The sequence below is a fragment of the Melanerpes formicivorus genome, unplaced genomic scaffold, assembly GCF_026170545.1.
Source record: "Melanerpes formicivorus ecotype bairdi unplaced genomic scaffold, bMelFor1.0.p_v2 SCAF_3, whole genome shotgun sequence".
NCBI lineage: Eukaryota > Metazoa > Chordata > Aves > Piciformes > Picidae > Melanerpes > Melanerpes formicivorus.
In genome coordinates, this window is record NW_027142355.1 from 39,232,248 (window position 1) to 39,259,943 (window position 27,696).

Consider the following 27,696-nt stretch of genomic DNA (forward strand, 5'->3'; position numbering starts at 1 on the left):
AGAGCTAGGACTGAAATGGAGACTTCTCCCCCTGCCTTTTAAAAGCTGTTAGTGAGCTGTGATAGCCACTCTTCAATTTTGAAGGTGAGGAAAAAAAAACCCAAACCCCCCTCATGAAACGTGTCTTTGAACACTCTAGCAAATGAGGACAGTAGGTTCCAGGGTCTGATCTACTGCAAAGCTTTGCAAGGGAAAAATTCTTGATGCAAGTCAAGAGGCCTTTTACATTTTCACATGTTGTTTATGAATGCTTTCAGGATGCTTTTGTGCAGCTTTGCTCTCGTTTTGCATTTTGTGTCCCTCAGACCTAATAAGGGCCCTGGAATTCCACTTCTGCAAAGCACAATATTCACATAATCAAGGCAGGTGGTCTTGCTCATATTAGATTTTTTAAATAAGATGGATGAAAACCATGTATAGTTGCCAACTTGCATTTGTTTCTCCCTCTTGTGTCACTGACCTCGTACTGGGGGACTAGGGAGGTTCAATCTGCTTTTCCCATCTCCGTTTCTCCCTTCTGTCACTTAACACTTGTCCAGTTTCTAGAAGTACTTACAACAGAAATCGTGCTTTTGCAGTCCCTATGCATCATTTGCAAACATACCAGATCTTCAAACACACACAACAAATCACAGAACATTATGGGTTGGAAGGAACTTCCAGAGATTGCTGATCTACCCTGCCAAAGCAGGATCACCTGGGGAAGGCCACATAGCAATGAATGTAGGCGGGTTTTGAAAGTCTCCAGGGAGGGAGACTTCACAACCTCTCTGGGCAGCCTGTTCCAGTGCTCTGTCACCCTCACTGTAAACAAGTGTCCTAGTGTTGAGGTAGAAACTCCTGTAGTCTAGCTTGTACCCATTGTTCCTTGTCCTATCACTGGACACCACCTTCATCTTGACACCCACCTCACAGATATTTATAGACCTTGATCAGATCCCCTCTTAGCCTTCTCTTTTCAAGACTTAACAGCCCCATGTCCTATTTCAGGAAAATACACATTTCATTTCACACAGCTTGACTTCTCTTTCTTCTTCCCATATGAAATAGAGCAAAGTTTCCATAGTGATCAGAATAAATCTCATAGTAAATAACTTACTAAAACACAACTGAGTAAATGTGTACAGCGCTGAGAAGGAAGATGCTCAGAACAGCTGTGATGGTACCAATGAGAACATGCAGGTGCACATGGGAATAAAGTATGTCTGAAGCATGAAGAAGTGCAAAGATGGTTGTAAGTCAATCATGCAATTATAGAGTGGTTTGGGTTGAAAGCAGCCTCCAAAAGTCATCCAGTTCAACTCCCCTGCAGTGCGCAGGGACATCCACCACTAGATCACCAGCACCAGAACAAGGGGACACAGTCTCAAGCTGCGCCAGGGGAGGTTTAGACTCGAGGTGAGGAGAAAGTTCTTCACCAAGCGAGTCGTTCATAATTGGAATGGGCTGTCCCAGGGAGGTGGTGGAGTCACCATCCCTGGAGGTGTTCAAGAGGAGATTGGATGTGGCACTTGGTGCCATGGTCTAGTCATGGGTCTGTGGTGACAGGTTGGACTAGATGATCCTCGAGGTCTCTTCCAACCTTAGTTATACTGTGATACTGTGATCTGGTTGCTCACAGCTGTGTTGAGCCTAACCTTGAATATCAGCAAGCATGGAACCTCAGCTACCTCCCTGAGCAACCTGTCCCAGTGTTCCACCACCCTCATGCTAAAGAACTTGTTCTTAACATCCAGCCCAAATTTTCTCTTCTCTCATTTCAAACCATTGCCCCTCGTCTTGTCACTGCAGACCTTCGCAAACAGTCCCTCTGCAGCCTTCTTGTAGGCCCCCTGCAGGTACTGGAAGGCTGCTATTAGGTCTCCCTGGACCCTTCTCTTCACTTAACAACTCCAGCTCCCTCAGCCTGTTGTTGTAATCATAATCTCACGAGACAAGCTTGCAGACAGCACTTGCTAGAAACTTGGACTAGTTTGTACCATTCTTTAGCTTTTCATTCAAGTAGTTTCATTGGAGTTTTAGAACTGATTTCTAATAAACCAGTAGGAAAATACTTGATGGCTCTCTAGTCACAATGTTGCAGGCAAAGTTTGTCCCATCTGAAGAACTGGCTGAGATACATCTTTGCTCAACCCATCTGTACTTAGGTTGATCAATGAAAGGCAGCAAAGGCAGAAGAGATACAGGCAGAAAGGGGATCTCTTACTAGACCAGCCAACACAGTTAGAAAAAGTGGATGAGATTGTTAATTCAGGAATCTTTAGTAATAACAGACTCAGTGCTTCCATCTTATGTATGGATTACCTTATCTGCTTCTGAAGATGTCAGGGAAAAACAGCTTGTGATGTTGTGGTGGAACTGGTGGGAGGAGTTAATTGCCCCTTTGGACTGTTTCTAGCTGAAATGCTCTACTGTTCATTAAGAAAGGCAACAAAGATGGTGAAGCATTTGGAGAAGAGGTCTGGTGGAGAGCAGCTGAGGGAACTGGGGTTGTTCAGTCTGCAGAAAAGGAGGCTGAAGGGAGGCCTTCTAAATCTCTACAATGCCTTGAAAGGGAGTTGGAGACAGGGGGGTCACGCTCTTTTCCCTAGTATCAGGTGATTGAACAGGAGGAAATGACATTAAATTGTGCCGGGGAGGTTTAGGTTGGAGATAAGGAACTATTTCTGTCCTGCAAGAGTGGCCAAGCATTGGAACAGGCTGCCCAGGGAGGTGGCAGAGTCACTGCCCCTGGCGGTGCTCAAGAAACATGTGGCCATGGCACGTGGGGACATGGTTAATGACCATGGTGGACTTGATGATCCCAGAGGTCTTTTCCAAGTGAAACAATTCTATGATTTTATAGTTTACAGTCCTTGCAAAAAAAAGAAAGAAAAGGAAAAAAAAAAAACCAAAGGAGTACAAAAGGAGTTTTATTTCTTTCTTAGCATCTTTGGTTAGAGAGCACAAAACTGGTGTGGAAGCTCAATTCACACCCAAAACAGCTCTCTGCTTTTAGCTTCAGGGCAAGCAGTTCCTCTCCTAATGTCTAAATCATTCATAAAACTAACAAAGCACAACCAAAAGGGAAAAACATTATTCAACACCAGAACATCCTAAAGACTTCTTCAACTAATGAGAACAATCAGGAGAATTATTCCAATATTTTTTTTTTTTAATGTAAAAATAATACTAAATTCAAAAAGAAATAAAAACCCAGAAGCACAAACAGACCTACAGTTTTGTAGTTAAAAGATTAATTGCCACTCTAACTTCATGAAGAAACTGCATTTCAGAGGGAGGAACACAGTAATTAAAATAATGTATTTCTTATGGCAGAGCCACTATGCTCAGCCCATGAATGCTGTGACAAAAGTGCCATTGATAGAGCTCTGTTGTTATTTATTCAGAGGAGGGCAATGAGGCTGGGGAGAGAGAGGCCTTGAGCACAAGCCCTGCGAGGATAGGCTGAAGGAGCTGGGGTTGTTTAGCCTGGAGAAGAGGAGGCTCAGGGGTGACCTTATTGCTCTCTACAACTACCTGAAGGGTGGTTGTAGCCAGGAGGGGGTTGATCTCTTCTCCTAGGCAACCAGCACCAGAACAAGAGGACACAGTCTCAAACTGCACCAGGGGAAGTTTAGGCTCGAAGTGAGGGGAAAGTTCTTCACTGAGCGAGTCATTTGCCACTGGAATAGGCTGCCCAGGGAGGTGGTGGAGTCACCATCCTTTATTAGAATAAACCTTTATTAGAATAAACCAAACCAGGTTGGAAGAGACCTTCAAGATCATCGTGTCCAACCCATCAACCAATCCAACCCATCCAAACAGCTAACCCATGGCACCAAGTACCCCATCAAGTCTCCTCCTGAACACCTTCAATGACGGCGACTCCACCACCTCCCTGGGCAGCCCATTCCAATGGGCAATCACTCTTTCTGTATAGAACTTCTTCCTAACATCCAACCTGAACCTCCCCTGGTGCAGCCTGAGACTGTGTCCTCTTGTTCTGGTACTGGGTGCCTGGGAGGAGAGACCATCATCCGCCTGTCTACAACCTCCCTTCAGGTAGTTGTAGAGAGTGATAAGGTCACCCCTCGAGGTGTTCAAGAGGGGATTGGACGTGGCACTTGCTGCCATAGTTTAGTCATGAGCTCTGTGGGTGACAGGTTGGACTTGTTGCTCTTTGAGGTCTCTTCCAGCCTTGGTGATTCTGTGATTCTGTAATTGCAAAAGACTTTGATCCTTGAGGAGAAGCAAAGGACAAGAAATACTCTGAAATGATCATGGCTGAGAAGAAAGATCTTACTCTACAGCAGAAATAGGACATGCTCTCTACCATGCCACATCTTCATGTTGTCATATAAAAATATTCACTGGCACAAAAGAAAGAACAATGCTGGATTGCAGAAACTGTGGGTGTGCACAAAGTGGCTCTGTTGGAGTGGTTGGGTTTGCATGTTGGATAGAAACCAGAAGAGGGAATTGATTCAATATATGGAACAATACACTGCATTATATGCTCATGTACTGTAGAGAAACTGATGGCTGTGGGTGCAGCAATCATGACAAAATAATGAATAAATCAATGCTATGTACATCTAATATATCATTGTAATAAAGGGAAATACTGGGTATGCAGAAACATCTGTTTGACCGAAAATGAGAGGGAAATAAATAAATCTATTTCTCCAGCAATGGACAAAAGACGCTTTCCTGACAGAAAGAAAATATGTATCTAGAGAAGAAACAAACAAAGCCTCCCAATCTCTGCCATGGGAGATGGCTTGGCACAGCAAGTACCCACAGTATTATTGGACTGAAAATCTGCTCACCTGGGTTAAATCACTCCTGAAGTCAAAACTAAACTCAAGTTTAGTCATCGACACCAAGTTCTGTTTCTGGCTCAAATCAGAACCTGTGGGCTCAAACTGTTCAAACTCTGCAGGAACACTGCTTCAAATGATCAGGTTCAGAGTTTCAGGAAAACAAAAATATCCATGTGAAAAATAGAATGGCAGGAGCTCAGGCACAGGTGCTGCAGGGAATGATGGGCTTGTGCACAAGATCTATCAAATAAAAAAAGACAACAACCCATAATTGTTCTCATCACACATGGCTTCCACATCTGTTCCTTCAAATGGAAATCTCACTGTTTGGGGTATTTTTTAACATAAACTTGTGCTCAAATTCACACAAAGTTGTAAATATATACAACAGTTTAATGTTTCAGCCTTGCACAGAAGTATCTGTAAGCTCAATTAATCTCTGTAAGTAAATGTACTTGCACTTTGTCACTGACACTGTATTCAAATGTGTATATAGGAAGCATGCACTTGCAGCCCAGAGAGCCAAACACATCCTGCATCAAAAGATGTGTTGCCAGCAGATCCAGAGAGGTGATTCTGCCAATTTGCTCTGCTCTGGTAAGACCTCATCTGGAGTACTCTGTGCAGGTCTGGAGCCCTCAACACAGGAAGGACATGGACCTGATGGAGCAGGTCCAGAGGAGGGCCACGAAAATGATCATGGGGCTGGAGCACTTCTGCTCCAAGGACAGGCTGAGGAAGCCTGGAGAAGAGGAGGCTCCAAGGAGACCTAATAACAGCCTCCCAGTACATGAACAAGGCTACAAGAAGGATGGAGAGAGACTGTTTACAAAGACCTGCAGTGACAGGACAAGGGGCAATGGCTTCAAACTAGAGAAGAGCAGATTTAGCCTGGATGAAAAGAACAGGTTCTTTACTGTGAGGGTGGTGGAACACTGGAAGAGGTTGCCCAGGGAGGTAGTTGAGGCTCTATCCATGGAGGTATTCAAAGTCAGGCTCAACAAGACTCTGGGCAACCTGATCTAGTTGAAGATCCCCCTGCTTACTGCGGAGGAGGTTGGGCTAGATGTCCTTTCCAACCCAGACTACTCTATGAGTCTATGAATGATTGAATCAATTTTATCTTACACCATTTTAAAGGGTCCACTCTGATGTCTCTGCCTTCTGTAATGCTTCAGCAGGTTCAACTCAATCCATGGCACTCATATGTAACTCTGAAAGCTGTTCAACTCTATGATCGTGGCACCACCAAAGAGCCATTGCACAATGCCAGGGTAAATAGGATAAAATCAAGAACATATGGGAAGGGAGAAACATCAGTCTGAAAGCTGAACACCAAATGCAACTGTCAAAGTTTTATAATCAAGTGGCATATCTTGAGGCACACAGTCTTTCAGGGGGAATATATTGGTATATCCTGAACTCTATTACACTGTCTTCTGAGGCCAGTAGTTCTACTAGGCAATGCTTGGGTTTGATTTATTATTGTACCAAAAGAACTCAGAATGCTTTTCAATTCTATATAAATTTTAGGGGTTTATGTTTGTTTGCTTGCTTGCCTGCCTTTTCAGCTTCCTGTTGCATACCTTTTCTTGTGGTTTATCCTAACATAACTTCGTATTGGGGTTCTCTTTGTTGTTAAAATAAAGTCTGTCCCTCTAAAACCCTCACTCATTTCCACAAAGACTTCTTCATCTCCTCGCTGACACCTCCCTCCCCACACCCCCATCACATCCAAAAGAGAAGAGATAAGAAGAGATGAGAAGAGAGAAGAGAAAGAAGAGAAAGGAAGAGGAGAGGAGAGGAGAGGAGAGGTTCGGAGAGGTTCGGAGAGGGAGAGGAGAGGAGAGGAGAGGAGAGGAGAGGTGAGGAGAGGAGAGGAGAGGAGAGGAGAGGAGAGGAGAGGAGAGGAGAGGAGAGGAGAGGAGAGGAGAGGAGAGGAGAGGAGAGGAGAGGAGAGGAGAGGAGAGGAGAGGAGAGGAGAGGAGAGGAGAGGAGAGGAGAGGAGAGGAGAGGAGAGGAGAGGAGAGGAGAGGAGAGGAGAGGAGAGGAGAGGAGAGGAGAGGAGAGGAGAGGAGAGGAGAGGAGAGGAGAGGAGAGGAGAGGAGAGGAGAGGAGAGGAGAGGAGAGGAGAGGACCTTTGAAATCATTGACTCCAACCTATCATCCAACACTATCTAATCAACTAAACCATGGCACCAATCACCCAACCAAGTCTCCTCCTAAACATCTCCTCCTAAACACCTCCTCTTAAACACCTCCTCCCCAGGCAGCCCATTCCAATGACCAATCACTCTCTCTATGAAGAATTTCTTCCTAACATCCAGCCTAAAATACTCTTCCTTTAAACACATTCTTCCAGTGTCACACTACTGAATCTCAGAGAGATTAAAATGTTCAGTATCTGTCTGAAAGAAGGCAGGGACTTTTCAAACTGCAGGCTCAACCCAGCTGGAGGAGTGTATGTAACATCTGAGTGGGGGCTCCATTTTATTTGATAGGACCAGAAATAGAAGTTTCCAAAAGGTAAGTTGTTATATGGGTTTCTGTTACAATTTCCCACAATCTATTTCGACATCTCCAGATGCTCTCACTAAAATCTCTCCTTTGCAACCCTTCAGAATGCAGCAAAATAAATGCAGCAATTCAGCTGTCAGTGACTGCTCTCATACCTGAACTAGAGGCAAAGTCTCTCTCATGCTACCTGCATTCACCTTTGTCAGGCCAAGCAGCTATGGGATTGCCAACCACAGAGAGACTCAAGACAGATCCAAAGGAGCTGGTATATTTACACAGAATAATTTAGTGCCTTACCTTTAAACCAGTTCAAATCCCAGAAGTAATACTGTCATCTGTGCCAGCTACAGAGAATAAATTCAGAGGGGCCTGTATAAGATGGCAGGACTAAAAAGCCACCTAAGAGCTGCTGTGCACCTCCTTCAGAAATGGAAATCTATCAGGTATCCACTGCCCAGTAGGTGTGATGCTTGGAGGAACAGAAGCACAATCAAGTCAGACAGAACAAGATATTGAAGAGAAGGGTCATGGGATAAGATGCCAGGGCAAGAGTTCAAGCACACGTTCAGGCTCTATTTCCATGAAAAAGAAGTGACACAGATCAGATTATACTTTGCATATTTCATATACAGAATCACAGAATTGTCAGGGTTGGAAGGGACACTTCCCACTAGATCAAGTTGTCCAGAGCTACATCCAGCCTGGCCTTAAACACTTTCAGAGATGGGGCTTCCACCATCTCTCTGGGTAACCAGTTCCAGAGTCTCAGCACCCTCATGGGGAAGAACTGAAATATAACATAAATCTCCCCTCCTCTAGTTTGGATCTATTCCCCCTAGTCCTGTCACTACCTGACAACCTAAAAAGTCCCTCCCCAGCTTTCTTGTAGCCCCCTACAGATACTGGAAGGCCACAATAAGGTCTCCTTGGAGCCTTCTCTTCTCTAGACTGAACAGCCCCAACTCCTTCAGTCTGTCCTCATAGGAGAGGAGCTCCAGCCCTCTGATCATCCTTATGGCCCTTCTCTGGGCATGTTCCAGCACATCCAAATCCTTCCTGTAATAGGGATTCCAGAACTGGATGCAGTACTTCAGGTGGGATATCACAAGGGCAGTGTAGAGGGGGAGAATCACCTCTCAACCTGCTGGCCACATTTCTCTGTATGCAGCTAGGCAAAGAATGACCACATCTGAAGGTGAGGTCTGACTTTTGATAGAAATAAGGTATGACAGTTGAATTTGGACATCATTGACCCAAAGCCTCTGTAGTGCTCTGCTCATGTCCATCAGCATTTTTCAGCCATAGAGCAAATGCACAGAACCTGAATGCAACAGGATTAGGAAAGTAGGAGACTATTAGTGCAAAGTCCACTGAGCTAAATAGGGCTTGTCCACAAAAGATTAAGAGAAACTCAAAAGGTCAAAGAATTATGTCACTTCATAGCATTTCCTGCTCAAGAAGGCAGCAGGTTGGAAACTGATCATATGACATTGCAGCATGAGAGGAAGGTGATGTCAAGCATCAAAATGACCAAGCGAAATCTTCTAGTAATTTTTACTGGCATCATATTTGTATGTAAATCTAATTCATATTTTATTTATCAGGTTTTGTTCCCAGAGTTTAGAAACAACCACCAAATATACCAGTTACCATCATGCCTTGGCTAGATTTAGTGTGTACCATAGAATCACAGAATGCCTTACATTGGGAAGTGACCTTAGAGATCATCTACTTCAACCTCCCTGCCATGGGCAGGGACGGTTCTTAACTAGACTCAGATGCTCAAGGCCTCAGCCAGCCTGGCCTTCAACACTCCCAGGGAGGAGGCAGCCACAACCTGCCTGGGCAGCCATTTCTGAAGTCTCATAATCTGTACACTGAAGAACTTCCTAAGATCCAGTCTAACCCCACTCTCCCTCAGCTTCAAACCATTCTCCCTTGTGCTATTGCTAGACACCCTTATGAAAAGTCCCTCTCCAGCCTTCCTGTGCGATTCTTCCAGGTATTGGAAAGCAGCTATAAGGTTCCCCTAGAGTCTTCTGTAGGCTGAACAAGCCCAGCTCCCTCAGCCTGTTCTCATAGCAGAGGTGCTCCTTGGATCGTCTTTGCGGCCCTCTTGTGGTCTCACTCCAACAGCTTTGTGTCCTTGTTATGATGGATGGAACTGGATCACAGTATCACAGTATCACACAGTATCACAGTATAACTAAGGTTGGAAGAGACCTCAAGGATCATTGAGTCCAACCTATCAACACAGACCCCATGACTAGACCATGGCACCAAGTGCCACGTCCAATCCCCTCTTGAACGCCTCCAGGGACGGTGACTCCACCACCTCCCTGGGCAGCACATTCCAATGACGAACGACTCGCTCGGTGAAGAACTTTCTCCTCACCTCGAGTCTGAACCTCCCCTGGTGCAGCTTGAGACTGTGTCCTCTTGTTCTGGTGCTGGTTGCCTGGGAGAAGAGACCAACCCCTTCCCGGATATGGCATTCAAGGTGGGGCCTCATAAGAGCAGAATAAAGGGGCAGAGTCACCTCTCTTGACCTGCTGGCCACACTCCTCTTGATGCAGCCTAGGATACAATTTCCCTTCTGGGCTGTGTGAGCTCATGGTGAGCTTCTCATCAGAAATATTACAATGTCCTTCCAGAGAATCATTTTGAAAGCTGAATTGTGATAAGGTATAGAAGAAACCCACCTGTGATAGGCTGAATGCTCCTTGTGCTGTCTAGTTCTCCCATATGTAAACCAGCCAACAGACCTCATTGCATTAGCATATTATTTAGGTGTCAGCAGTAACAGATAAAGGAATGCACAGTGCATTAGTTATCAATGCTTTATTATTGAAAACAAAATTGAAATTGTCTTATCTGGCACATAAACAATTATTTCTACAAAAAAAGGAGGAAAGCCTACAAATCTGATCATTTATACAAATAACAGTTTCTCAAAAAATAAAATTTCAATGTAGTAAACTTGTCTTGTGCTCTTCTATTAGTTTTATTTATTATTTATTATTTTTTTTTAAGCACTGTCTGAAATAATCCATCATAAATCCCTGAGCAGAGAGAGAGAGAGACCATATTTTAGACATGTTTTGAATTTCTCTCAAAAGAAGAAAGTTATCAAGCCAGGACCTCCATTAAAATAATGTATTCAGGGACATTCTTGTGAAATTGATGCTAGTCCTTTTTCTTTTGTTTGGTTTTGATTTTCTTTCCTTTCTTTTCCCTTCTTTCTTTTCTCTTTTTATTTTTAAAGAAACAAACAAAACCAGTTATCAATGCAAGCATGACACTGCCTCACAGGAGTGCTCCCCCTTTCCCTCCCCCTCACACCCCACCCCCCCCCTTTTGTGCAACGAATAAAAATTGCTAAAGAAGAATGAGTACAAGTCGAAGGAAACAAATAACATAGCGAATGGTTAAGACCAAGAAGCCATCGAAGTTTGATGGCTGTTGAGCAACTAAAGCTGCAGGATACCACAGTTGGATACTGAGTTCAGTTATAGTCACTATCTAACTTACCTCTATACTTTTTCCAGAAAGTGAGTAAAGCAGGAGAGTAAGTTCAAGCTACCATTATATTCTAACACTGATTTCAATCATGAAGGAGAAACTCAACTTTTGATCCTTCAGTTTTGCTTTTCAACCACAACAGTATTTAAGAAAACCTTGACAAGCTCCACAAAACCAAATCTTGCCCCTCTGGCCCTTCCAGTAGGCCAGCTGTAAATTTAGCAGCCTACAGTATTTTAGTGAGCAAGAGGAAAGCAAAGGAAACACAAGCTACTACAATTATTTACTATACTGACTTTGAAATAGCTCTTCCCCAATCTATATCCATAGAGATTTAGAATCCAAGTGTAAGGGGAGAATGACCAAGAAGGTAGAGTAACTCAAACGTCCCCTTCCCTATTTGGTAATGCACACTAACCACAAGGAAAACCAAGTAAAAGGAATAATAACATTTACAGAGTGTTGTGTAGTGGTAGGCAACATTGCTGCAGTCAAGTAATAAATAAATAAATACAGCAAAAGTATTCCTCTCTACAGTTCTGTTGGAGTGGTGCTCAACAGTTAAAAAGAAAACAACAGCAACAAAAAAAAGACAAAATAAAAAAGACCACTAAAAAACCCCAACCCAACAAGTAAAAAAACACAACCCCAAACTCTTTCTCAGTAATAAAGAGTTTTTAACAGAATTTCCTGAAGAAGCTTCAGTTCAAGGTGCTCTACCACTTTAACATTACATCCACCCTTACGAAAAGAACACTGAAGCAGATACCAACAGGTCATTAAATGAAGAAGTAAAGGTGGTGGGTTTTTTTGCCAGCAAAAATGTCTACTGCAAAGCAAGCAAGCAGTTAACAAATGGTCTGGAAGAAGGAAGGAAGAAAGAAAAGGAAAAACAGAAACCAAAAGCCTAAAGCTTCAATACATTGCAATTGAAAATAAATTAGTTTTACATTTCAAAAGCTGCAGACCAAACCAATAACTAGGCCAAATAAGTCTGAAACAGATAACAACTGAATCTCACCAAAAGCATATTTAGACCTCTGACAGCACTGCTGCTAGGACACGTGTCAGAATGCAAACAGATGCTAATGCTAGGTCAGAATCTGAAGAAGCGATTCTTTGAGACACCACCGCTGTGGAAAATAACTGGCAACCACTTTTACAGATTTCTCTTGATCTGCACTCTTTTAAGCATGATCTAATCCAGTCCCTTCAGTTATTTGCTAGCCTCACCAATGTATAACACATTCCCTTCTCTCTGAGTCGCTCATCAAGTCTCATTTGTAACCTACTTTTGAATTTCACTTGGTTGAGTTACTGCAAAAACGCTGTGTGCGGAGTCCAGTTTAAAACTGGACTTACCCCATAGCCATGTAAAGAGAGTCCAACACATTGTTCTATGCTACTCTTGTTTTTTTCCTCTTAAGATGACACTTTCATCACACTCAGGGCAAAAATCAGTCTTGCTTCTGCTGCTAAAAGACAGCTCTGGAACTGATGTTCCTCGCTCATTCTCCCTAGCCCACAGCCTGCGTATCTCACAGACTGCGTATCTCGAGAGAGTGGCATTAAAACTTAACAAGCTGAAAGACTAAGCATACTCTCAGGAAACAATTTTGAATGCTGTCATCTAATCACAGCATACAGGTTTGAAAAAAGAAAAAAAAGAAAGAAGAATTGGCCACAGAAGCTGCGAGATTGGTAAGCAAGCGGTCCTAAAGTGAGATACAGCAGCATTAAGACAAACTGCAAACACGCTGGATTTAGTACACGTTTTAATGAGTTACAGTATCAGCAAAATACTTCAGCCTCCTGCTACCACTTTTACTCCCATATGGCTTAGTGTACACTGTACAATTTTCCCTTAGTATTTCTAGACAGCACACATTTCAAGTACCCATCCAAGAGCAAACAATACGGGATTTGCAATGATTTCATCAAATACGCCAAAACACCTTCCCTCGAGTGTTAGGGGTTCTAAATATTTTTGTGGGGTAACAAGTCCTTCATGAGTATCTCAAACTCTCCCTTTTTCTATTCACCTAGAAAAAAAAGAAACCAAAAAAAAAAAATAAAAATCCCAAACCAAAACCAAAACTTTTGCCAAAAGAGCAGAATAGCTTTTCCTAGCAGCAATTAAGACCTCGGATCCTTGCAGTCAAGTCCAATGAGTTCTCTGACTGGATCGCTGTGTGGAAGTTCTGCTTCGTGGGTTTAGTTAAGTTCAAGGAAATAAAAGTTCAGAGCTTTCATCATCATCATGTTTTGGATGTCTTCAAACCTTGCTTCTCCATGATATTCCAAAGTTTGCGAAGGTTGGACTGAGTGATGGCATCATCAGGTTTAAGTTGAAGAGCAAGGAGGTAGTTTTCTTCAGCCTCTTTCAGTTTACCATTCAGATGGAGAATGGCTCCAAGGTTCATGAGGGCAGCTGGATACTGGTATAAGAAAAAAAAGGAGGAAGAAATATTAGGAATATTTCCCGCTTTTCTGACAATCTTCTTTCACTTACACAAATTATTCTCTTCAGTTTGAGACTTTCCATGGAAGCAATTTAAGCAAATACAGATAACAAAAAAATGTTTCTGAAGAGCTGCTGAATAGAATAGAATAGAATAGAATAGAATAGAATAGAATAGAATAGAATAGGATAGAATAGGATAGAATAGGCTGGGTTGGAAGAGACCTTCAAGATCATCGCGTCCAACCTATCATCCAACACCACCTAATCAACTAACCCATGTAACCAAGCACCCTGTCAAGTCTCCTCCTGAACACCTTCAGTGATGGTGACTCCACCACCTCCCCAGGCAGCCCATTCCAATGGGCAATCACTCTCCCTGTGAAGAACTTCCTAACCTCCACCCTAAACCTCCCCTGGTGCAGCCTGAGACTGTGTCCTCTTGTTCTGGTGCTGGTTGCCTGGGAGGAGAGACCAACCTCTGCCTGTCTACAACCTCCCTTCAGGCAGTTGTAGACAGCAATAAGGTCACTCCTGAGTCTCCTCTTCTCCAGGCTAATCAACCCCAGCTCCCTCAGTCTCTCCTCACAGGGCTGTGCTCCAGACCCCTCCCCAGCTTTGTTGCCCTTCTCTGGACATGTTCCAGCAAGTCAACCTTCCTAAACTGAGGGGCCCAGAACTGGACACAGTACTCGAGGTGTGGCCTAACCAGTGCAGTGTACAGGGGCAGAATGACCTCCCTGCTCCTGCTGGCCACACTGTTCCTGATACAGGCCAGGATGCCATTAGCCCTCTTGGCTGCCTGGGCACACTGCAGGCTCATGTTCATCCTACCATCGACCAGTACCCCCAGGTCCCTCTCTGCCTGGTATACTTTGTGCTTTAACCAGGGCAAGCTCCTGTTTTGACAGAGACTTTTCTTTTTAATGAGAAAACACAGACCTCATAAAGCTTTACATGTGGTAATGTCAGCATAGCACAGTTTCTCAGGGAAAATTAAAGAAACCCAAGACTGGATTAAAGACAGGATCTGGACATTAATTCAATTTATTGCCAATAAAGAGGTTATAATCTTTGAGAATAGTTAAAGACACTGGAACTCATCCCTTTCTTCCTCTTTGTCTTAATTATGACTAGTAGAGAATGCAATCTGTTCTCAGATTGTATTCTCAGAAGTCTTAAGATATCCACTTAGATTCAGGCTGTGGCAATTATTTCTTAATGAATGAGTGAATAAAATTAACACCGGGGGAAACACAACAAAAATGTAAAAAACTTCAAAAGAGATCCATTAAAAAGCTTCTTATGTTACCAACCAGTTTTCCATCTTCAGCTACAACAAAGTGTTTCTCTTTTGTTTGTTGGCTTTTTTCATTTTTTTCAAGCTTCAGATTATTCCATTATGAAATAATAGGTTGTTCATGATATTTAGACATGCCTGGTTACCGGAGTTAACGAATATTACAAGAGTGGTAAAGCAGACACAGAATCATAAAGGCTGGAAAAGATCATATCATAGTATCATAGTATCATTCAGGGTTGGAAGGGACCACAAGGATCATCTAGTTCCAACCCCCCTGCCATGGCCAGGGACACCCCACACTACATCAGGCTGGACAGAGCCTCATCCAGCCTGGTCCTAAACACCCCCAGGGATGGGGCCTCAACCACCTCCCTGGACAACCCATTCCAGGGCTTCACCACTCTCATGGTGAAGAACTTCCTCCTCACCTCCAGCCTGAATCTCCCCACCTCCAGCTTCATTCCATTCCCCCTAGTCCTATCACTACCTGACATCCTGAGAAGTCCTTCCCCAGCCCTCCTGTAGGCCCCCTTCAGATACTGGAAGGCCACAATTAGGTCACCTCAGAGCTATCTTTTCTCCAGCGTGAACAGCCCCAACTCCTTCAGTCTGTCCTCATAGGAGAGGTGCTCCAGCCCTCTGATCATCCTCGTGGCCCTTCTCTGGACACCTTCCAGCACCTCCACATCCCTCTTGTAATAGGGGCTCCAGAACTGGACACAGTACTCCAGGTGGGGTCTCACCAGGGCTGAGTAGAGGGGGAGGATCACCTCCCTCAACCTGCTGGCCACACTTCTCCTGATGCAGCCCAGGATCTGATTGGCTTTGCGGGCTGCAAATGCACATTGAGAGCTCCTGTTGAGCTTTTTGTCCACCAGCACCCCCAAGTCTCTCTCCTCAGGGCTGCTTTCCAGCCAGTCACTGCCCAATGATCTTTAAGATCATCGAGTCCCACTTTAACCCAACCTCCATGACCACTAAACTATCCTGAACCGCCACATCTCCAACTTCTTGAATACCTCCAGGGATGGTGACTCCACTGCCCCCCTAGGCAGCCTGTTCCTTCCCTGGCACAACTTAAAGCCATTTCCTCTCATCCTCTTGCTGGTTACTTGGGAGAAAGAATCAACACCAGCTTCACTCCAACCTCCTTTCAGGTAGCTGTAGAGAGCAGTAAGATCTCCCCTTCTCTTCTCCAGACCAAACAACCACAGCTCCCTCAGGTGCTCCTCACATGACACACTCCAAACCCCTCACCAGCATCATTGCTCTTCTCTGGACATGCTCCAGCCCCTCAATGTCTTTCCTATGTTGTGGTGCCCAGAACTGAACCCTGTACTGAAGCTGTGGCCTCACTGGGGCTGAGTACAAGGGCACCATCACTTCCCTACTAGAATAAACCTTTATTATTAGAATAAACCAAACCAGGTTGGAAGAGACCTTCAAGATCATCGTGTCCAACCCATCAACCAATCCAACCCACCCAAACAGCTAACCCATGGCACCAAGCACCCTGTCAAGTCTCCTTCTGAACACCTTCAATGACGGCGACTCCACCATCTCCCCAGGCAACCCATTCCAATGGGCAATCACTCTTTCTGTATAGAACTTCTTCCTAACATCCAACCTGAACCTCCCCTGGCGCAGCCTGAGACTGTGTCCTCTTGTTCTGGTACTGGGTGCCTGGGAGAAGAGACCCTCATCCTCCAGTCTACAACCTCCCTTCAGGTAGTTGTAGAGAGTGATAAGGTCACCCCTGAGTCTCCTCTTCTCCAGGCTGAGCAAGCTCAGCTCCCTCAGCCTCTCCTCATAGGCCTTGTGTTCCAAACCCCTCACTCCTGCTGGACACACTGGGTTTGATACAGGCCAGGCTGCTGTTGGCCTTCTTGGCCACCTGGGCACAGTACTGGCTCATTGTTCAGCCGGCTGTCAACCAGCACCCCCAGGGTCCTTTTCCACCAGGCTGCTTTCCATCCATTCTTCCCCAAGCCTGTAGCATTGCTGGGCACAGCATTCGAGGTGGGGTCTCACAAGATGAAGCTTAAGAAAGATCAGGATGAAAACCCCTTAAACCTAGAAAAAACCCTATATTAAAGAAAACACATTAAAAATGTGCTCATGGCTAATTCTACAGCATTCACAAACTTACTTTGTGGGATGTTATACAGTTGTCTCATATATGGCTTCCAGAATTCCTCTCCATTTCTTTCACACTTTCCTGAAACTATGGTCTGTGCATGGTCCTAATCAAGTACTCTAAAGACCATCATATATGTAAGGCTATAAACCCAGCCAAGAAACATCTTCTTCCATCATGTCTTTATTTGGATGCACCATTTCACTATAGCAAGCCATTACAACATTGCTAGAAAACAACCTGCATGTCTTGTAACTGAAGGTGAAATTTTCCTGGAGACCAAACACATTTTAGACCATTCATGCTCAAACAAACAAACAAACAAAAAAAGGTATCCATGGAAAATGTGAATTGATAACTCATTTTGGGTCGTGCTGAAAGTTCACAGAATCACCAAGGTTGGAAGAGACCTCAAACATCATTAAGTCCAACCTGTCACACCAGACCTCATGACTAAACCATGGCACCAAGCGCCACGTCCAATCTCCTCTTGAACACCTCCAGGGATGGGGACTCCACCACTTCCCTGGGCAGCACATTCCAATGGCCAACAACTCTCTCAGTGAAGAACTTTCCCCTCACCTCGAGCCTAAACTTCCCCTGGCACAGCTTGAGAATGTGTCCTCTTGTTCTGGCACTGGTTGCCTGGGAGAAGAGACCAACCCCCTCCTGGCTACAACCACCATTCAGGTAGTTGTAGACAGCAATAAGGTCTCCCCTGAGCCTCCTCTTCTCCAGGCTAAACAATCCCAGCTCCCTCAGCCTCTCCTTGTAGGGTTTGTTCATTCCCTCTCCTCCATGTTTCAAATGGGAACCGCACAGGATCTCAGAAAAACTGCTCCCTAACTTTCTAAGGTATCAGCCACACCAGTATTTATGGTGTAGTGTAACAGTTGCAAGAATTTTGGGGTGAGTGCAAGCTCATACATCAGTGCCATCACTCTCTTGACAGTCATAAGTGATAGTCTGAGGACAAGAGAGCAAGAGACATTTGCTACAGTTTTTGCTCATGTGTATGCTCTTATATTAAAGACAGCTGATAAAACTCTTCAGTAGGTTAACAAAGGCAGTCAGCAGCTACCAACGCAGTAACATGGAACTTGCAGCACTGTATAACAAATGACACCACCTACTACTTCAGAGACTTGAAAGGAGAAACAGGCCTGCCTTCATTTCCTTTTGGAGACAGATGCTTTACAGCAAAAAAGCTGACGGGCCTTTCTATCGGGGTTATAAACGCTGTCTTTTACGGTCTGTTGGGAATTACTCCCTTTATTAGCATTTCTATCGTGGTGTGCCTGTTTCCTTAGTGTTTTGGGGAGAAGTGGGGGTAGGTGCTCCTGGGGAGGAGGGGAGATGAATAACAAAATAGCAGTTGGCATGCATTTAGTTGCCTGAGGTGGTTTTTTGGTTTATGTGGATGACAATTCTTTCCAACTTCCTCTACACTACACCAAAAGAAAAGGAGAGCCTTTGGGGCATGCAAAAATGTTAACATAAATAGAAGTCCTCTCTAGGAGGGAGGGAGTTGTGGCTATTCAGTCTGGAGAAGAGGAGGCCTTCCAGTATCTGAAGGGGGCTACAAGAATGCTGGTGAGGGACCTTTTAGGGTATCAGGTAATCATAGCATCATTGAGGAAGGGACCTCAAGGATCATCTAGTTCCAACTCCCCTGCCATGGGCAGCGACACCTCACACTAGATCAGGTTGCCCAGAGCCACCTCCAGCCTGGTCTTAGAAACTTCCAGCGATGAGGCTTCTGCCACCTCCCTGGGCAACCTGTTCCAGTGTCTCACCATCCTCATGGTGAAGAACTTCTTCTTAATATCAATCTGAATCTAACTATTTCTAGTTTTGCTTCATTCTCCTAGTCTATCACTACCTGCCACCCTAAAACATCCCTCTGAAGGTACTGGAAGGCACCAATAAGACCTCCTCAGATCCTTCTCCTCTCCAGACTGAACAGCCCCAAATCAGTCTCCGGCCCTCTGATCATCCTTGTCTTCTCTGGACACGTTCCAGCATGTCCATATCATAGTATCATAGTATCATAGCATCAGTCAGGGTTGGAAGGGACCACAAGGATCATCTAGTTCCAACCCCCCTGCCATGGGCAGGGACACCCCACACTAGATCAGGCTGCCCAGAGCCTCATCCTTCTTGTAGTAACTGTTCTTGGTCATCATCTCTGGCTCCATATGTAGCAAAGACAACTTTTCTCCTGTATATGCCTAAGAAGTTATGGAGACAGAAACAAATACACAAACACTTAACCTAGCTCAAAAAAAAACCTTCTTTCATGGCAGACAACTGTGAACAAACAACAGCCCTAATACAAGCAATTAAATCTGAAGTTATTTTCCTCAAAGCTCTGCTTACAGATGACCTTCTCTGCTCCAAACCACAGAGGCCAAGGGCAGCAGATTCTGAAATGAAAATGCATTTTGTTGCCACCAAGATACTTATGAGGCATGGCAATTTTTAATCTAGCGGCAGCACAGATGCCAGCTACTTCCCACCCATTCAGAAAGGTCACTGAAAAGATGTTGTCAATACTAATTTTGCTTTTGGTGGACTACTCTAATGCACAATCTTGTAGATGTTTCAAAACAACCCCAGGACTCTTTAATGAATGCTGCAATCATCACGGCCAACCCACCAGAAACACAGAGGCTAAGTGTTCTGTTTCAAATCAGTGCAATTAAGGACACTTGCTCTTTTAAGAGCTCCTGGTGAATACAGCCCATACTTAAAGAAGCAGACAAAATGTCATTCACACCTGAATGTTTCATTCCAGCACTGCTAGTTAAATACGGTGAAGAATACAGGTATTTCTCTTTGAAGTCTGAAGACACATAGGAGGCACAATGACTGAGCAGTGAAGCAGCAATTAGTTAGCTGTGCAATGGCTCACTAAGCACAAGAGCAAGCTTGGTGGACTGCTTCATCTACTCAATGACCATGGCGTAATGTGCTGTCATGCCTTTTCTCACCTTGCTACAGTGATGGCAAGAATTTTCACTTGAACTTTTATTACTGCTGCTGTTGCTGTACCACAGCACAGGACTTTCTCAAGCAATCAAAATGTCAACACCTTTTTTATTTATTTTTCTTTTTATTGCTAAAGATAACTATGGACAACAGAATCATTTCAGCAGTGGCACTTGCTTTAGATAGACCTTACAACTTCTGAATAAAACCATGGCCTAGGAGCTGTCCCAAGATTTAAGCATGCTAGGGACAGGCAGGGGCTGGGCTCTTCTCCTGGGCAACCAGCACCAGAACAAGAGGACACAGTCTCAAGCTGCACCAGGGGAGGTTAGGAAGAAATTCTTCATAGAGAGAGTGATTGCCCATTGGAATGGGCTGTTCAGGGGAGTTGGTGGAGTTGCCATAATTGGAAGTGTTTAGGAGGAGACTTGATAGGGTGCTTGGTGCCATGGTTTAGTTGATTAGGTGGTGTTGGATGATGAGTTGGACGTGATGATCTTGAAGGTCTCTTTCAACCTGGTCTATCCTATCCTATCCTATCCTATCCTATCCTATCCTATCCTATCCTATCCTATCCTATCCTATCCTATCCCATCCCATCCCATCCCATCCCATCCCATCCCATCCCATCCCATCCCATCCCATCCCATCCTATCCTATCCTATCCTATCCTATCCTATTCTATCCTATCCTATCCTATTTAGATTAGATCTTAGGAAGAAGTTCTTCATAAAGGTAGCTGGAACAGGTTGCCCTAAGAGGTGGTGGAAGTTCCACCCCTGGAAGTTTCATCCTATTCTATTCTATCCTATCCTATCCTATCCTATCCTATCCTATCCTATCCTATCCTATCCTATCCTATCCTATCCTATCCTATCCCATCCCATCCCATCCCATCCCATCCCATCCCATCCCATCCCATCCCATCCTATCCTATCCTATCCTATCCTATCCTATCCTATTTAGATTAGATCTTAGGAAGAAGTTCTTCATAAAGGTAGCTGGAACAGGTTGCCCTAAGAGGTGGTGGAAGTTCCACCCCTGGAAGTTTCTAAGGCCAGGCTGGATGTGGCTCTGGGCAACCTGATCTAGTGGGAGGTGTCCCTGCCCATGGCAGGAGGGATTGGAACTAGGTGATCCTTGAGATCCCTTCCAACCCTGACAATTCTGTAATACTTTAAAGTATGGAGGTGGGAGGAGCAGGTAGAAGCAGGGCAGGAACACACAGTGAGATGGTAGCTGCAACTGGAAATTAAAATCCAGTGCCAGTACATTAACAAAAGTGTAAATTCAGCAGCAACACATGGCAGCAGATCTTTATATGGAAGTAACTTGGTGCTGCCAGATAAGCCAAATGCTAGTTACTCCTTCCAGAGAAATCTATTTCCACCTGGTACCTATAAGGCTTCCTAAGACATGTGGTTTACATAAGCTATGCCTGATATTTTGTTCCAAACAGCACACAAAGCCAGACCCTGAGATCCGATAATTTGGCTAAGATAAAAGAGTAAATTGCCTAGGAACAGGTACCTTGGTGCAAAAAGCACTCTGGAATGAGACAACAAGATGGATGGCAAAATAGTATGGATGAGAGAGAACAAAAAAAGTACAAAATTCAGAGCTGAGAGGGATTCCCTGTGTCATCAGCTCAGACTGCAAAGCATTCAGTTCTGCTGGAAAACAAAACAAAATAACCCTTAAAAATCAGCATCTGTGCACACTCTTAAAATGGAGGAATCTTCTTCTATGACAGTTAAGTACATTATTTAAATTGCCAGTCTGCTCAGGAACAATTTTGGTAAGTGTGCTTTTGTCTCAACAACAGCTTTCAGATTAAATAGCAAAGAGGGGGGCATGGAGAGAAAAAGCATTCTCCCTGCAAGTACTAATTTGAATAAACACTGTAGAAAAGCACCGTTTCCACGGTTGTGTTAGTCAGACCTAAGCATCTCTGGTACAAAGGGAGCCTGCATCCTCATCTAATTACCTTAAGACTGACTAAAATACAGAGTGATACAAATCTAACTGAAAGCAAGCCCAGGTTCTACAAACTAGTGTATAATCAGAGTCAGTCATCATCGTTAAGAGTAATAGGTTGTTAATGCTGAATTGTTATTTACCAATATGCCACTAAACAGAGATTTCATTTAGTTCTCTACTCATATTTTGCTCACCAACCTAACAAATGATTAATCTCCCTATAGGGAAAAAAAAAAAGAACAGAGAAAAAAAGAAGACATCCATGAAGAAAACACAGAAAACAAACAAGGGAAAAAGTAGTTTCTTTTGGCTCTATTTATGTAAGGTTCTCAGGACAAAACATCAAGTTAATTTATGAAGATAATAAGGCAGAAGAACAGCACAGTCACCTTAACAACTAATGAGAATACAGACATGTTATGGCATGAAGGTCTTTCAAATTTCCTTTTAAAGAATCCCTTGTTATTTTACATTGGTACACTCTCATTTGGGCATTCAAAGCAGATGAAACTTTAACCTGCCTGGTGAAAGGAGAATAGGTATGGAAATTGCCCTTGTGGCCAAAAAGGCCAAGGGCATCCTGGGGTGTATTACAAGGACTGTGGTTTGTAGGTTGAGAGAGGTTCTTGTCCCCCTCCTACTCTGCCCTGGTAAGGCCACATCTGGAATATTATCATAGTGTCATAGTATCAGTCAGGGTTGGAAGGGACCACAAGGATCATCTAGTTCCAACCCCCCTGCCATGGGCAGGGACACCCCACACTAGATCAGCCTGGCCAGAGCCTCAGCCAGCCTGGTCTTAAACACCCCCACGGATGGGGCCTCAACCACCTCCCTGGACAACCCATTCCAGGGTTTCACCACTCTCATGGTGAATAACCTCCTCCTCACATCCAGCCTGAATCTCCCCACTTCCAAATAATTATGACCAGTTCTGGGCCCCTCTGCACAAGAAGAACCTCAGAGAACTGCTTGAAAGACTCCATAGCAGAGCCACAAAGATGCTGAAGGGAGTAGAACATCTCCCATACGAGGAAAGGGAGCTGGGGCTCTTTAGCTTGGAGGAGACTGAGGGCTGACCTCATTCATGTTTATAAAGATGTGAAAGGCAACTGTCAGCAGGACAGAGCCAGGTTTTGGTCATTGTCAGGGGGATGGAGTCAGGTTCTTTTCAGTGGTGCCCAGACAAGGGGCAAAGGCTGCAAGCTGGAGCATAGGAGGTTCCATGTGAACATAAGGAAAACTTTTTCGCTGTTGAGGGTGACAGAGCTCTGGAACAGACTGCCCAGAGAGGTTGTGTAGTCTCCATTTCTGGAGACATTCAAAACCCACTTGGATGCATTTCTGTGTGACCTACTCTAGGTGAGCCTGCTCTGGCAGGGGGGCTGGACTAGATGATCTTTCAAGGTCCCTTCCAGCCCTTAACATTCTGTGATTCTGTGAAAATGCTTGTACGTATGCATCTAACAATCACAAGTGCTTTCAAGAACTGGAGACTATCCTGCCTAAAACTGCAAGCTACAGGTTAGGCACATTTAAAACAAGTAATTAAGAATGGAAGGAAGGTTATTTTAACGGTTTTTGGATTTATGGGTGGCAGAGTTTTCATCCACAAGCACGCTGTGACGTCTGGTTTGCTTGCAGATCAAGACATCAGCATCATTAAGTAAGTCTACAGCTGTGAGTCAGGGAAGAGTTCTAGACTTGGCATGGACAGAAAACATCAAGCAGTCTATTTTGTATCTCAAATTATCACATCAATGGGGGATATCTCAGCATCAATGTTCTCCAGCTGGCAGAGACTTTTTTCATAACATCAATTTCATCTTAATCTCAGTGATGGCTTAGAGCTGTCAGCCCATGGCTTGGACAGCAGCACTCTGAGCTGGGTTAGGAACTGGCTGGATGGCCGAACCCAGAGAGTGGTGGTGAATGGTGCCACATCCAGCTGGCGGCCAGTCAGTAGTGGAGTCCCCCAGGGATCAGTGCTGGGCCCCATGCTCTTTAACATCTTTATTGATGATCTGGATGAGGGCACTGAGTCTATCATCAGTAAATTTGCTGATGATACCAAGCTGGGGACAGGAGTTGATCTGCTAGAGGGTAGAGAGGCTTTGCAGAGAGACCTCGACAGGCTGGACAGATGGGCAGAGTCCAAGGGCAGGAGATTGAACACATCCAAGTGCCGGGTTCTGCACATTGGCCACAACAACCCCATGCAGTGCTACAGGCTGGGGTCAGAGTGGCTGGAGAGCAGCCAGGCAGAGAGGGACCTGGGGGTGCTGGTTGATGGTAGGCTGAACATGAGCCTGCAGTGTGCCCAGGCAGCCAAGAGGGCCAATGGCATCCTGGCCTGCATTAAGAACAGTGTGGCCAGCAGGAGCAGGGAGGTCATTCTGCCCCTGTACACTGCACTGGTTAGGCCACACCTCGAGTCCTGTGTCCAGTTCTGGGCCCCTCAGTTTAGGAAGGAGGTTGACTTGCTGGAACATGTCCAGAGAAGGGCAACGAAGTTAGTGAGGGACTTGGAACACAAGCCCTATGAGGAGAGACTGAGGGAGCTGGGGTTGCTCAGCCTGGAGAAGAGGAGACTCAGGGGTGACCTTATTGCTCTCTACAACTACCTGAAGGGGGGTTGTAAACAGGCAGAGGTTGGTCTCTTCTCCCAGGCAGCCAGCACCAGAACAAGAGGACACAGTCTCAGGCTGCACCAGGGGAGGTTCAGGCTGGAGGTCAGGAGGAAGTTTTACACAGAGAGAGTGATTGCCCGTTGGAATGGGCTGCCCGGGGAGGTGGTGGAGTCGCCGTCACTGGAGGTGTTCAGGAGGAGACTTGACAGGGTGCTTGGTGCCATGGTTTAGTTGATTAGGTGGTGTTGGGTGATAGGTTGGATGTGATGATCTTGAAGGTCTCTTCCAACCTGGTCTATTCTATTCTATTCTATTCTATTCTATTCTATTCTATTCTATTCTATTCTATTCTGTTCTATTTTTATAAAAGCATATTTATCCAAAACCAAACAAGCATATACAGATACATGCTACATCATGCTGCTGAAAAGCTATGTACCACTGGCCTTTATATGAATTCAGAGCATACTGTTTTAGATGAAAGTCAATAAGCCCATGTGTTACAACTGGTGAATGCTGCAGATCAAAACAGCAGCTGTGAAAGTCCCACCAAAATGTATTTGTAATTGTAATTTCTGTGGAACTAGATTGTTTCCCCAATAGCCATGCATCAATTGCTTTGATTTAGGCTTAAAATACATCCTAGTGATCACTCTCACTTTATACAGAAAATAGAATGGGTGTTTTTAGATGACATACTTGCATTGCTGTAGTAAAAGCTGAACACAGAACCCCAGAATTGTCAGTGTTGGAAGGGAACTCAAAGATCATCCAGTTCCCACCCTCCTGCCATGGGCAGGGACACCTCACACTACATCAGGTTTACTCAGAGCCCCATCCAGCCTGGCCTTAAAAACATCCAGGGATGGGGCTTCAACCACCTACCTGGGCAATCTCTTCCAGTGTCTCACCACCCTCATGGTGAAGAACATTTTCCTAACATCCAGCCTGAATCTACCCACTTCTAGATTCAGATTGGACGTTAGGAAGAAGATCAAGAACATACATTATGAGTATTTAATACTATGATTATATTAACAAAAATACATAAACATTTTCCAGGCCTCAAAATATTTCTAAGTAAACTTCTTTAGTCATGGGGTCTGTGGTGACAAGTTGGACTTGATGATCTTTGAGGTCTCTCAGAAAACTCCTGGCCAAGCTGTCAGCCCATGGCTTGGACAGCAGCACTCTGAGCTGGGTTAGGAACTGGCTGGATGGCCGAACCCAGAGAGTGGTGGTGAATGGTGCCACATCCAGCTGGCGGCCAGTCAGTAGTGGAGTCCCCCAGGGATCAGTGCTGGGCCCCATCCTCTTTAACATCTTTATTGATGATCTGGATGAGGCCATTGAGTCTATCATCAGTAAATTTGCTGATGACACCAAGCTGGGGACAGGAGTTGATCTGCTAGAGGGTAGAGAGGCTTTGCAGAGAGACCTCGACAGGCTGGACAGATGGGCAGAGTCCAACGGCATGAGATTCTATTCTATTCTATTCTATTCTATTCTATTCTATTCTATTCTATTCTATTCTATTCTATTCTATTCTATTCTATTCTATTCTATTCTATTCTATTCTATTCTATTCTATTCTATTCTCTCCCAAACTTGGTGATTCTGTGATTCTGTCATTCTTAGAATAGAATAGAATAGAATAGAATAGAATAGAATAGAATAGAATAGAATAGAATAGAATAGAATAGACCAGGTTGGAAGAGACCTTCAAGATCATCGCCTCCAACCTATCATCCAACACCACCTAATCAACTAACCCATGGCACCAAGCACCCTGTCAAGTCTCCTCCTGAACACCTCCAGTGATGGCGATTCCACCACCTCCCCGGGCAGCCCATTCCAATGGGCAATCACTCTCTCTGTGTAAAACTTCCTCCTGACCTCCAGCCTGAACTTCCCCTGGTACAGCCTGAGACTGTGTCCTCTTGTTCTGGTGCTGGCTGCCTGGGAGAAGAGACCAACCTCTGCCTGTTTACAACCCCCCTTCAGGTAGTTGTAGAGAGCAAGAAGGTCACCCCTGAGTCTCCTCCTCTCCAGGCTAAGCAGCCCCAGCTCCCTCAGTCTCTCCTCACAGGGCTGTGTTCCAAGCCCCTCACCAGCTTTGTTGCCCTTCTCTGGACTCGTTCCAGCAACTCAACCTCCTTCCTAAACTGTGGGGCCCAGAACTGGACACAGTAGCTTTTTTTTAGCTTTCTTCTTTCTTTTTTTAGCTTTCTAGCTCAAATGTTGTCATCAGCATAGTATATGATAAGCTGTCCTGGTTTCAGGCAGCTTGCTCACACAAGCAAGCCCCCCTCCCACAGATGTCAGGGAAAGTAACACAAAAAACCCAAACCCTCAGTTGAGATAAGGAGTTTAATGAGATGATCCACTCTACACTTACCTGAGCCTATTTCACAGAAAAGCACAGCAAAAGCAGAAGCAGCAGCAGAAGCCAGTCATTAAATGATCCCCACCCATGCCCCAAGCCCTCAGCCAGCCCAGCAGAAAAGACCAACACCCCAAAACTGAAAAGCAGAAGCAGCAACCAGAAACAGGAAGCCTCTCATGTTACAGTCTGAACTACAAGCCCCATGCTAGCTTTCTCCAGCCAGCAATTTCATGTTGGAGCTGGCAAGATGGCAGCATGCTACATTCAATTGACTAGAGCATTTATCCAATTTTTCTTACTCCTTTCAGATATCATCAAAACCCCCACAATCTTCAAATTACTTAACTTTTATTTATGTCAATCTAACTGTGCTCTGATGTCTACAATTTGGTATTTTAAATTGATAGCTGTGCTTACGTTATAAAACATTTAACAACTTCTTTACCTTACCCAACACAAGTATGTGCTAGTTGGGAAAGTTTGTACTCCCAGCAGTGGGAGAAACTTGCTGGATAGAAATGTCATCTGTACTATCATGCTGACAAATAAATTGCCCAAAATGTTCCAGTAACAGAATTCTGAGCTATTAAGAGAAAGTAAAGAGTTTAAAAGGATTAAATTCAGTCTGGGAGGAAGTGTATTTTTACAGGCACTTTCCTCCTGAACTTTGGAAAGCAGAAAAATAACTTCATGTTACTGCCTAAAGACAAACTCCCCTCCTCTCCTCGTCCTCTCCTCTCCTCTCCTCTCCTCTCCTCTCCTCTCCTCTCCTCTCCTCTCCTCTCCTCTCCTCTCCTCTCCTCTCCTCTCCTCTCCTCTCCTCTCCTCCTCTCCTCTCCTCTCCTCTCCTCTCCTCTCCTCTCCTCTCCTCTCCTCTCCTCTCCTCTCCTCTCCTCTCCTCTCCTCTCCTCTCCTCTCCTCTCCTCTCCTCTCCTCTCCTCTCCTCTCCTCTCCTCTCCTCTCC

The 27,696-nt window shown here is 44.7% G+C and overlaps 1 protein-coding gene across 1 annotated transcript in view; it reads right to left on the reverse strand.

The window, feature by feature from the left end:
- Positions 1-10,677: 10,677 nt before the first annotated feature.
- TMTC2 (transmembrane O-mannosyltransferase targeting cadherins 2) overlaps positions 10,678-27,696 on the reverse strand; it is a 340,813-nt gene continuing 323,794 nt past the window's right edge. The window contains exon 12 of the mRNA XM_068170528.1: positions 10,678-13,282. Within this exon, the coding sequence (XP_068026629.1) occupies positions 13,103-13,282 (180 nt within the window). The 3' untranslated portion in view covers positions 10,678-13,102. The remainder of the gene's footprint in view (positions 13,283-27,696) is intronic.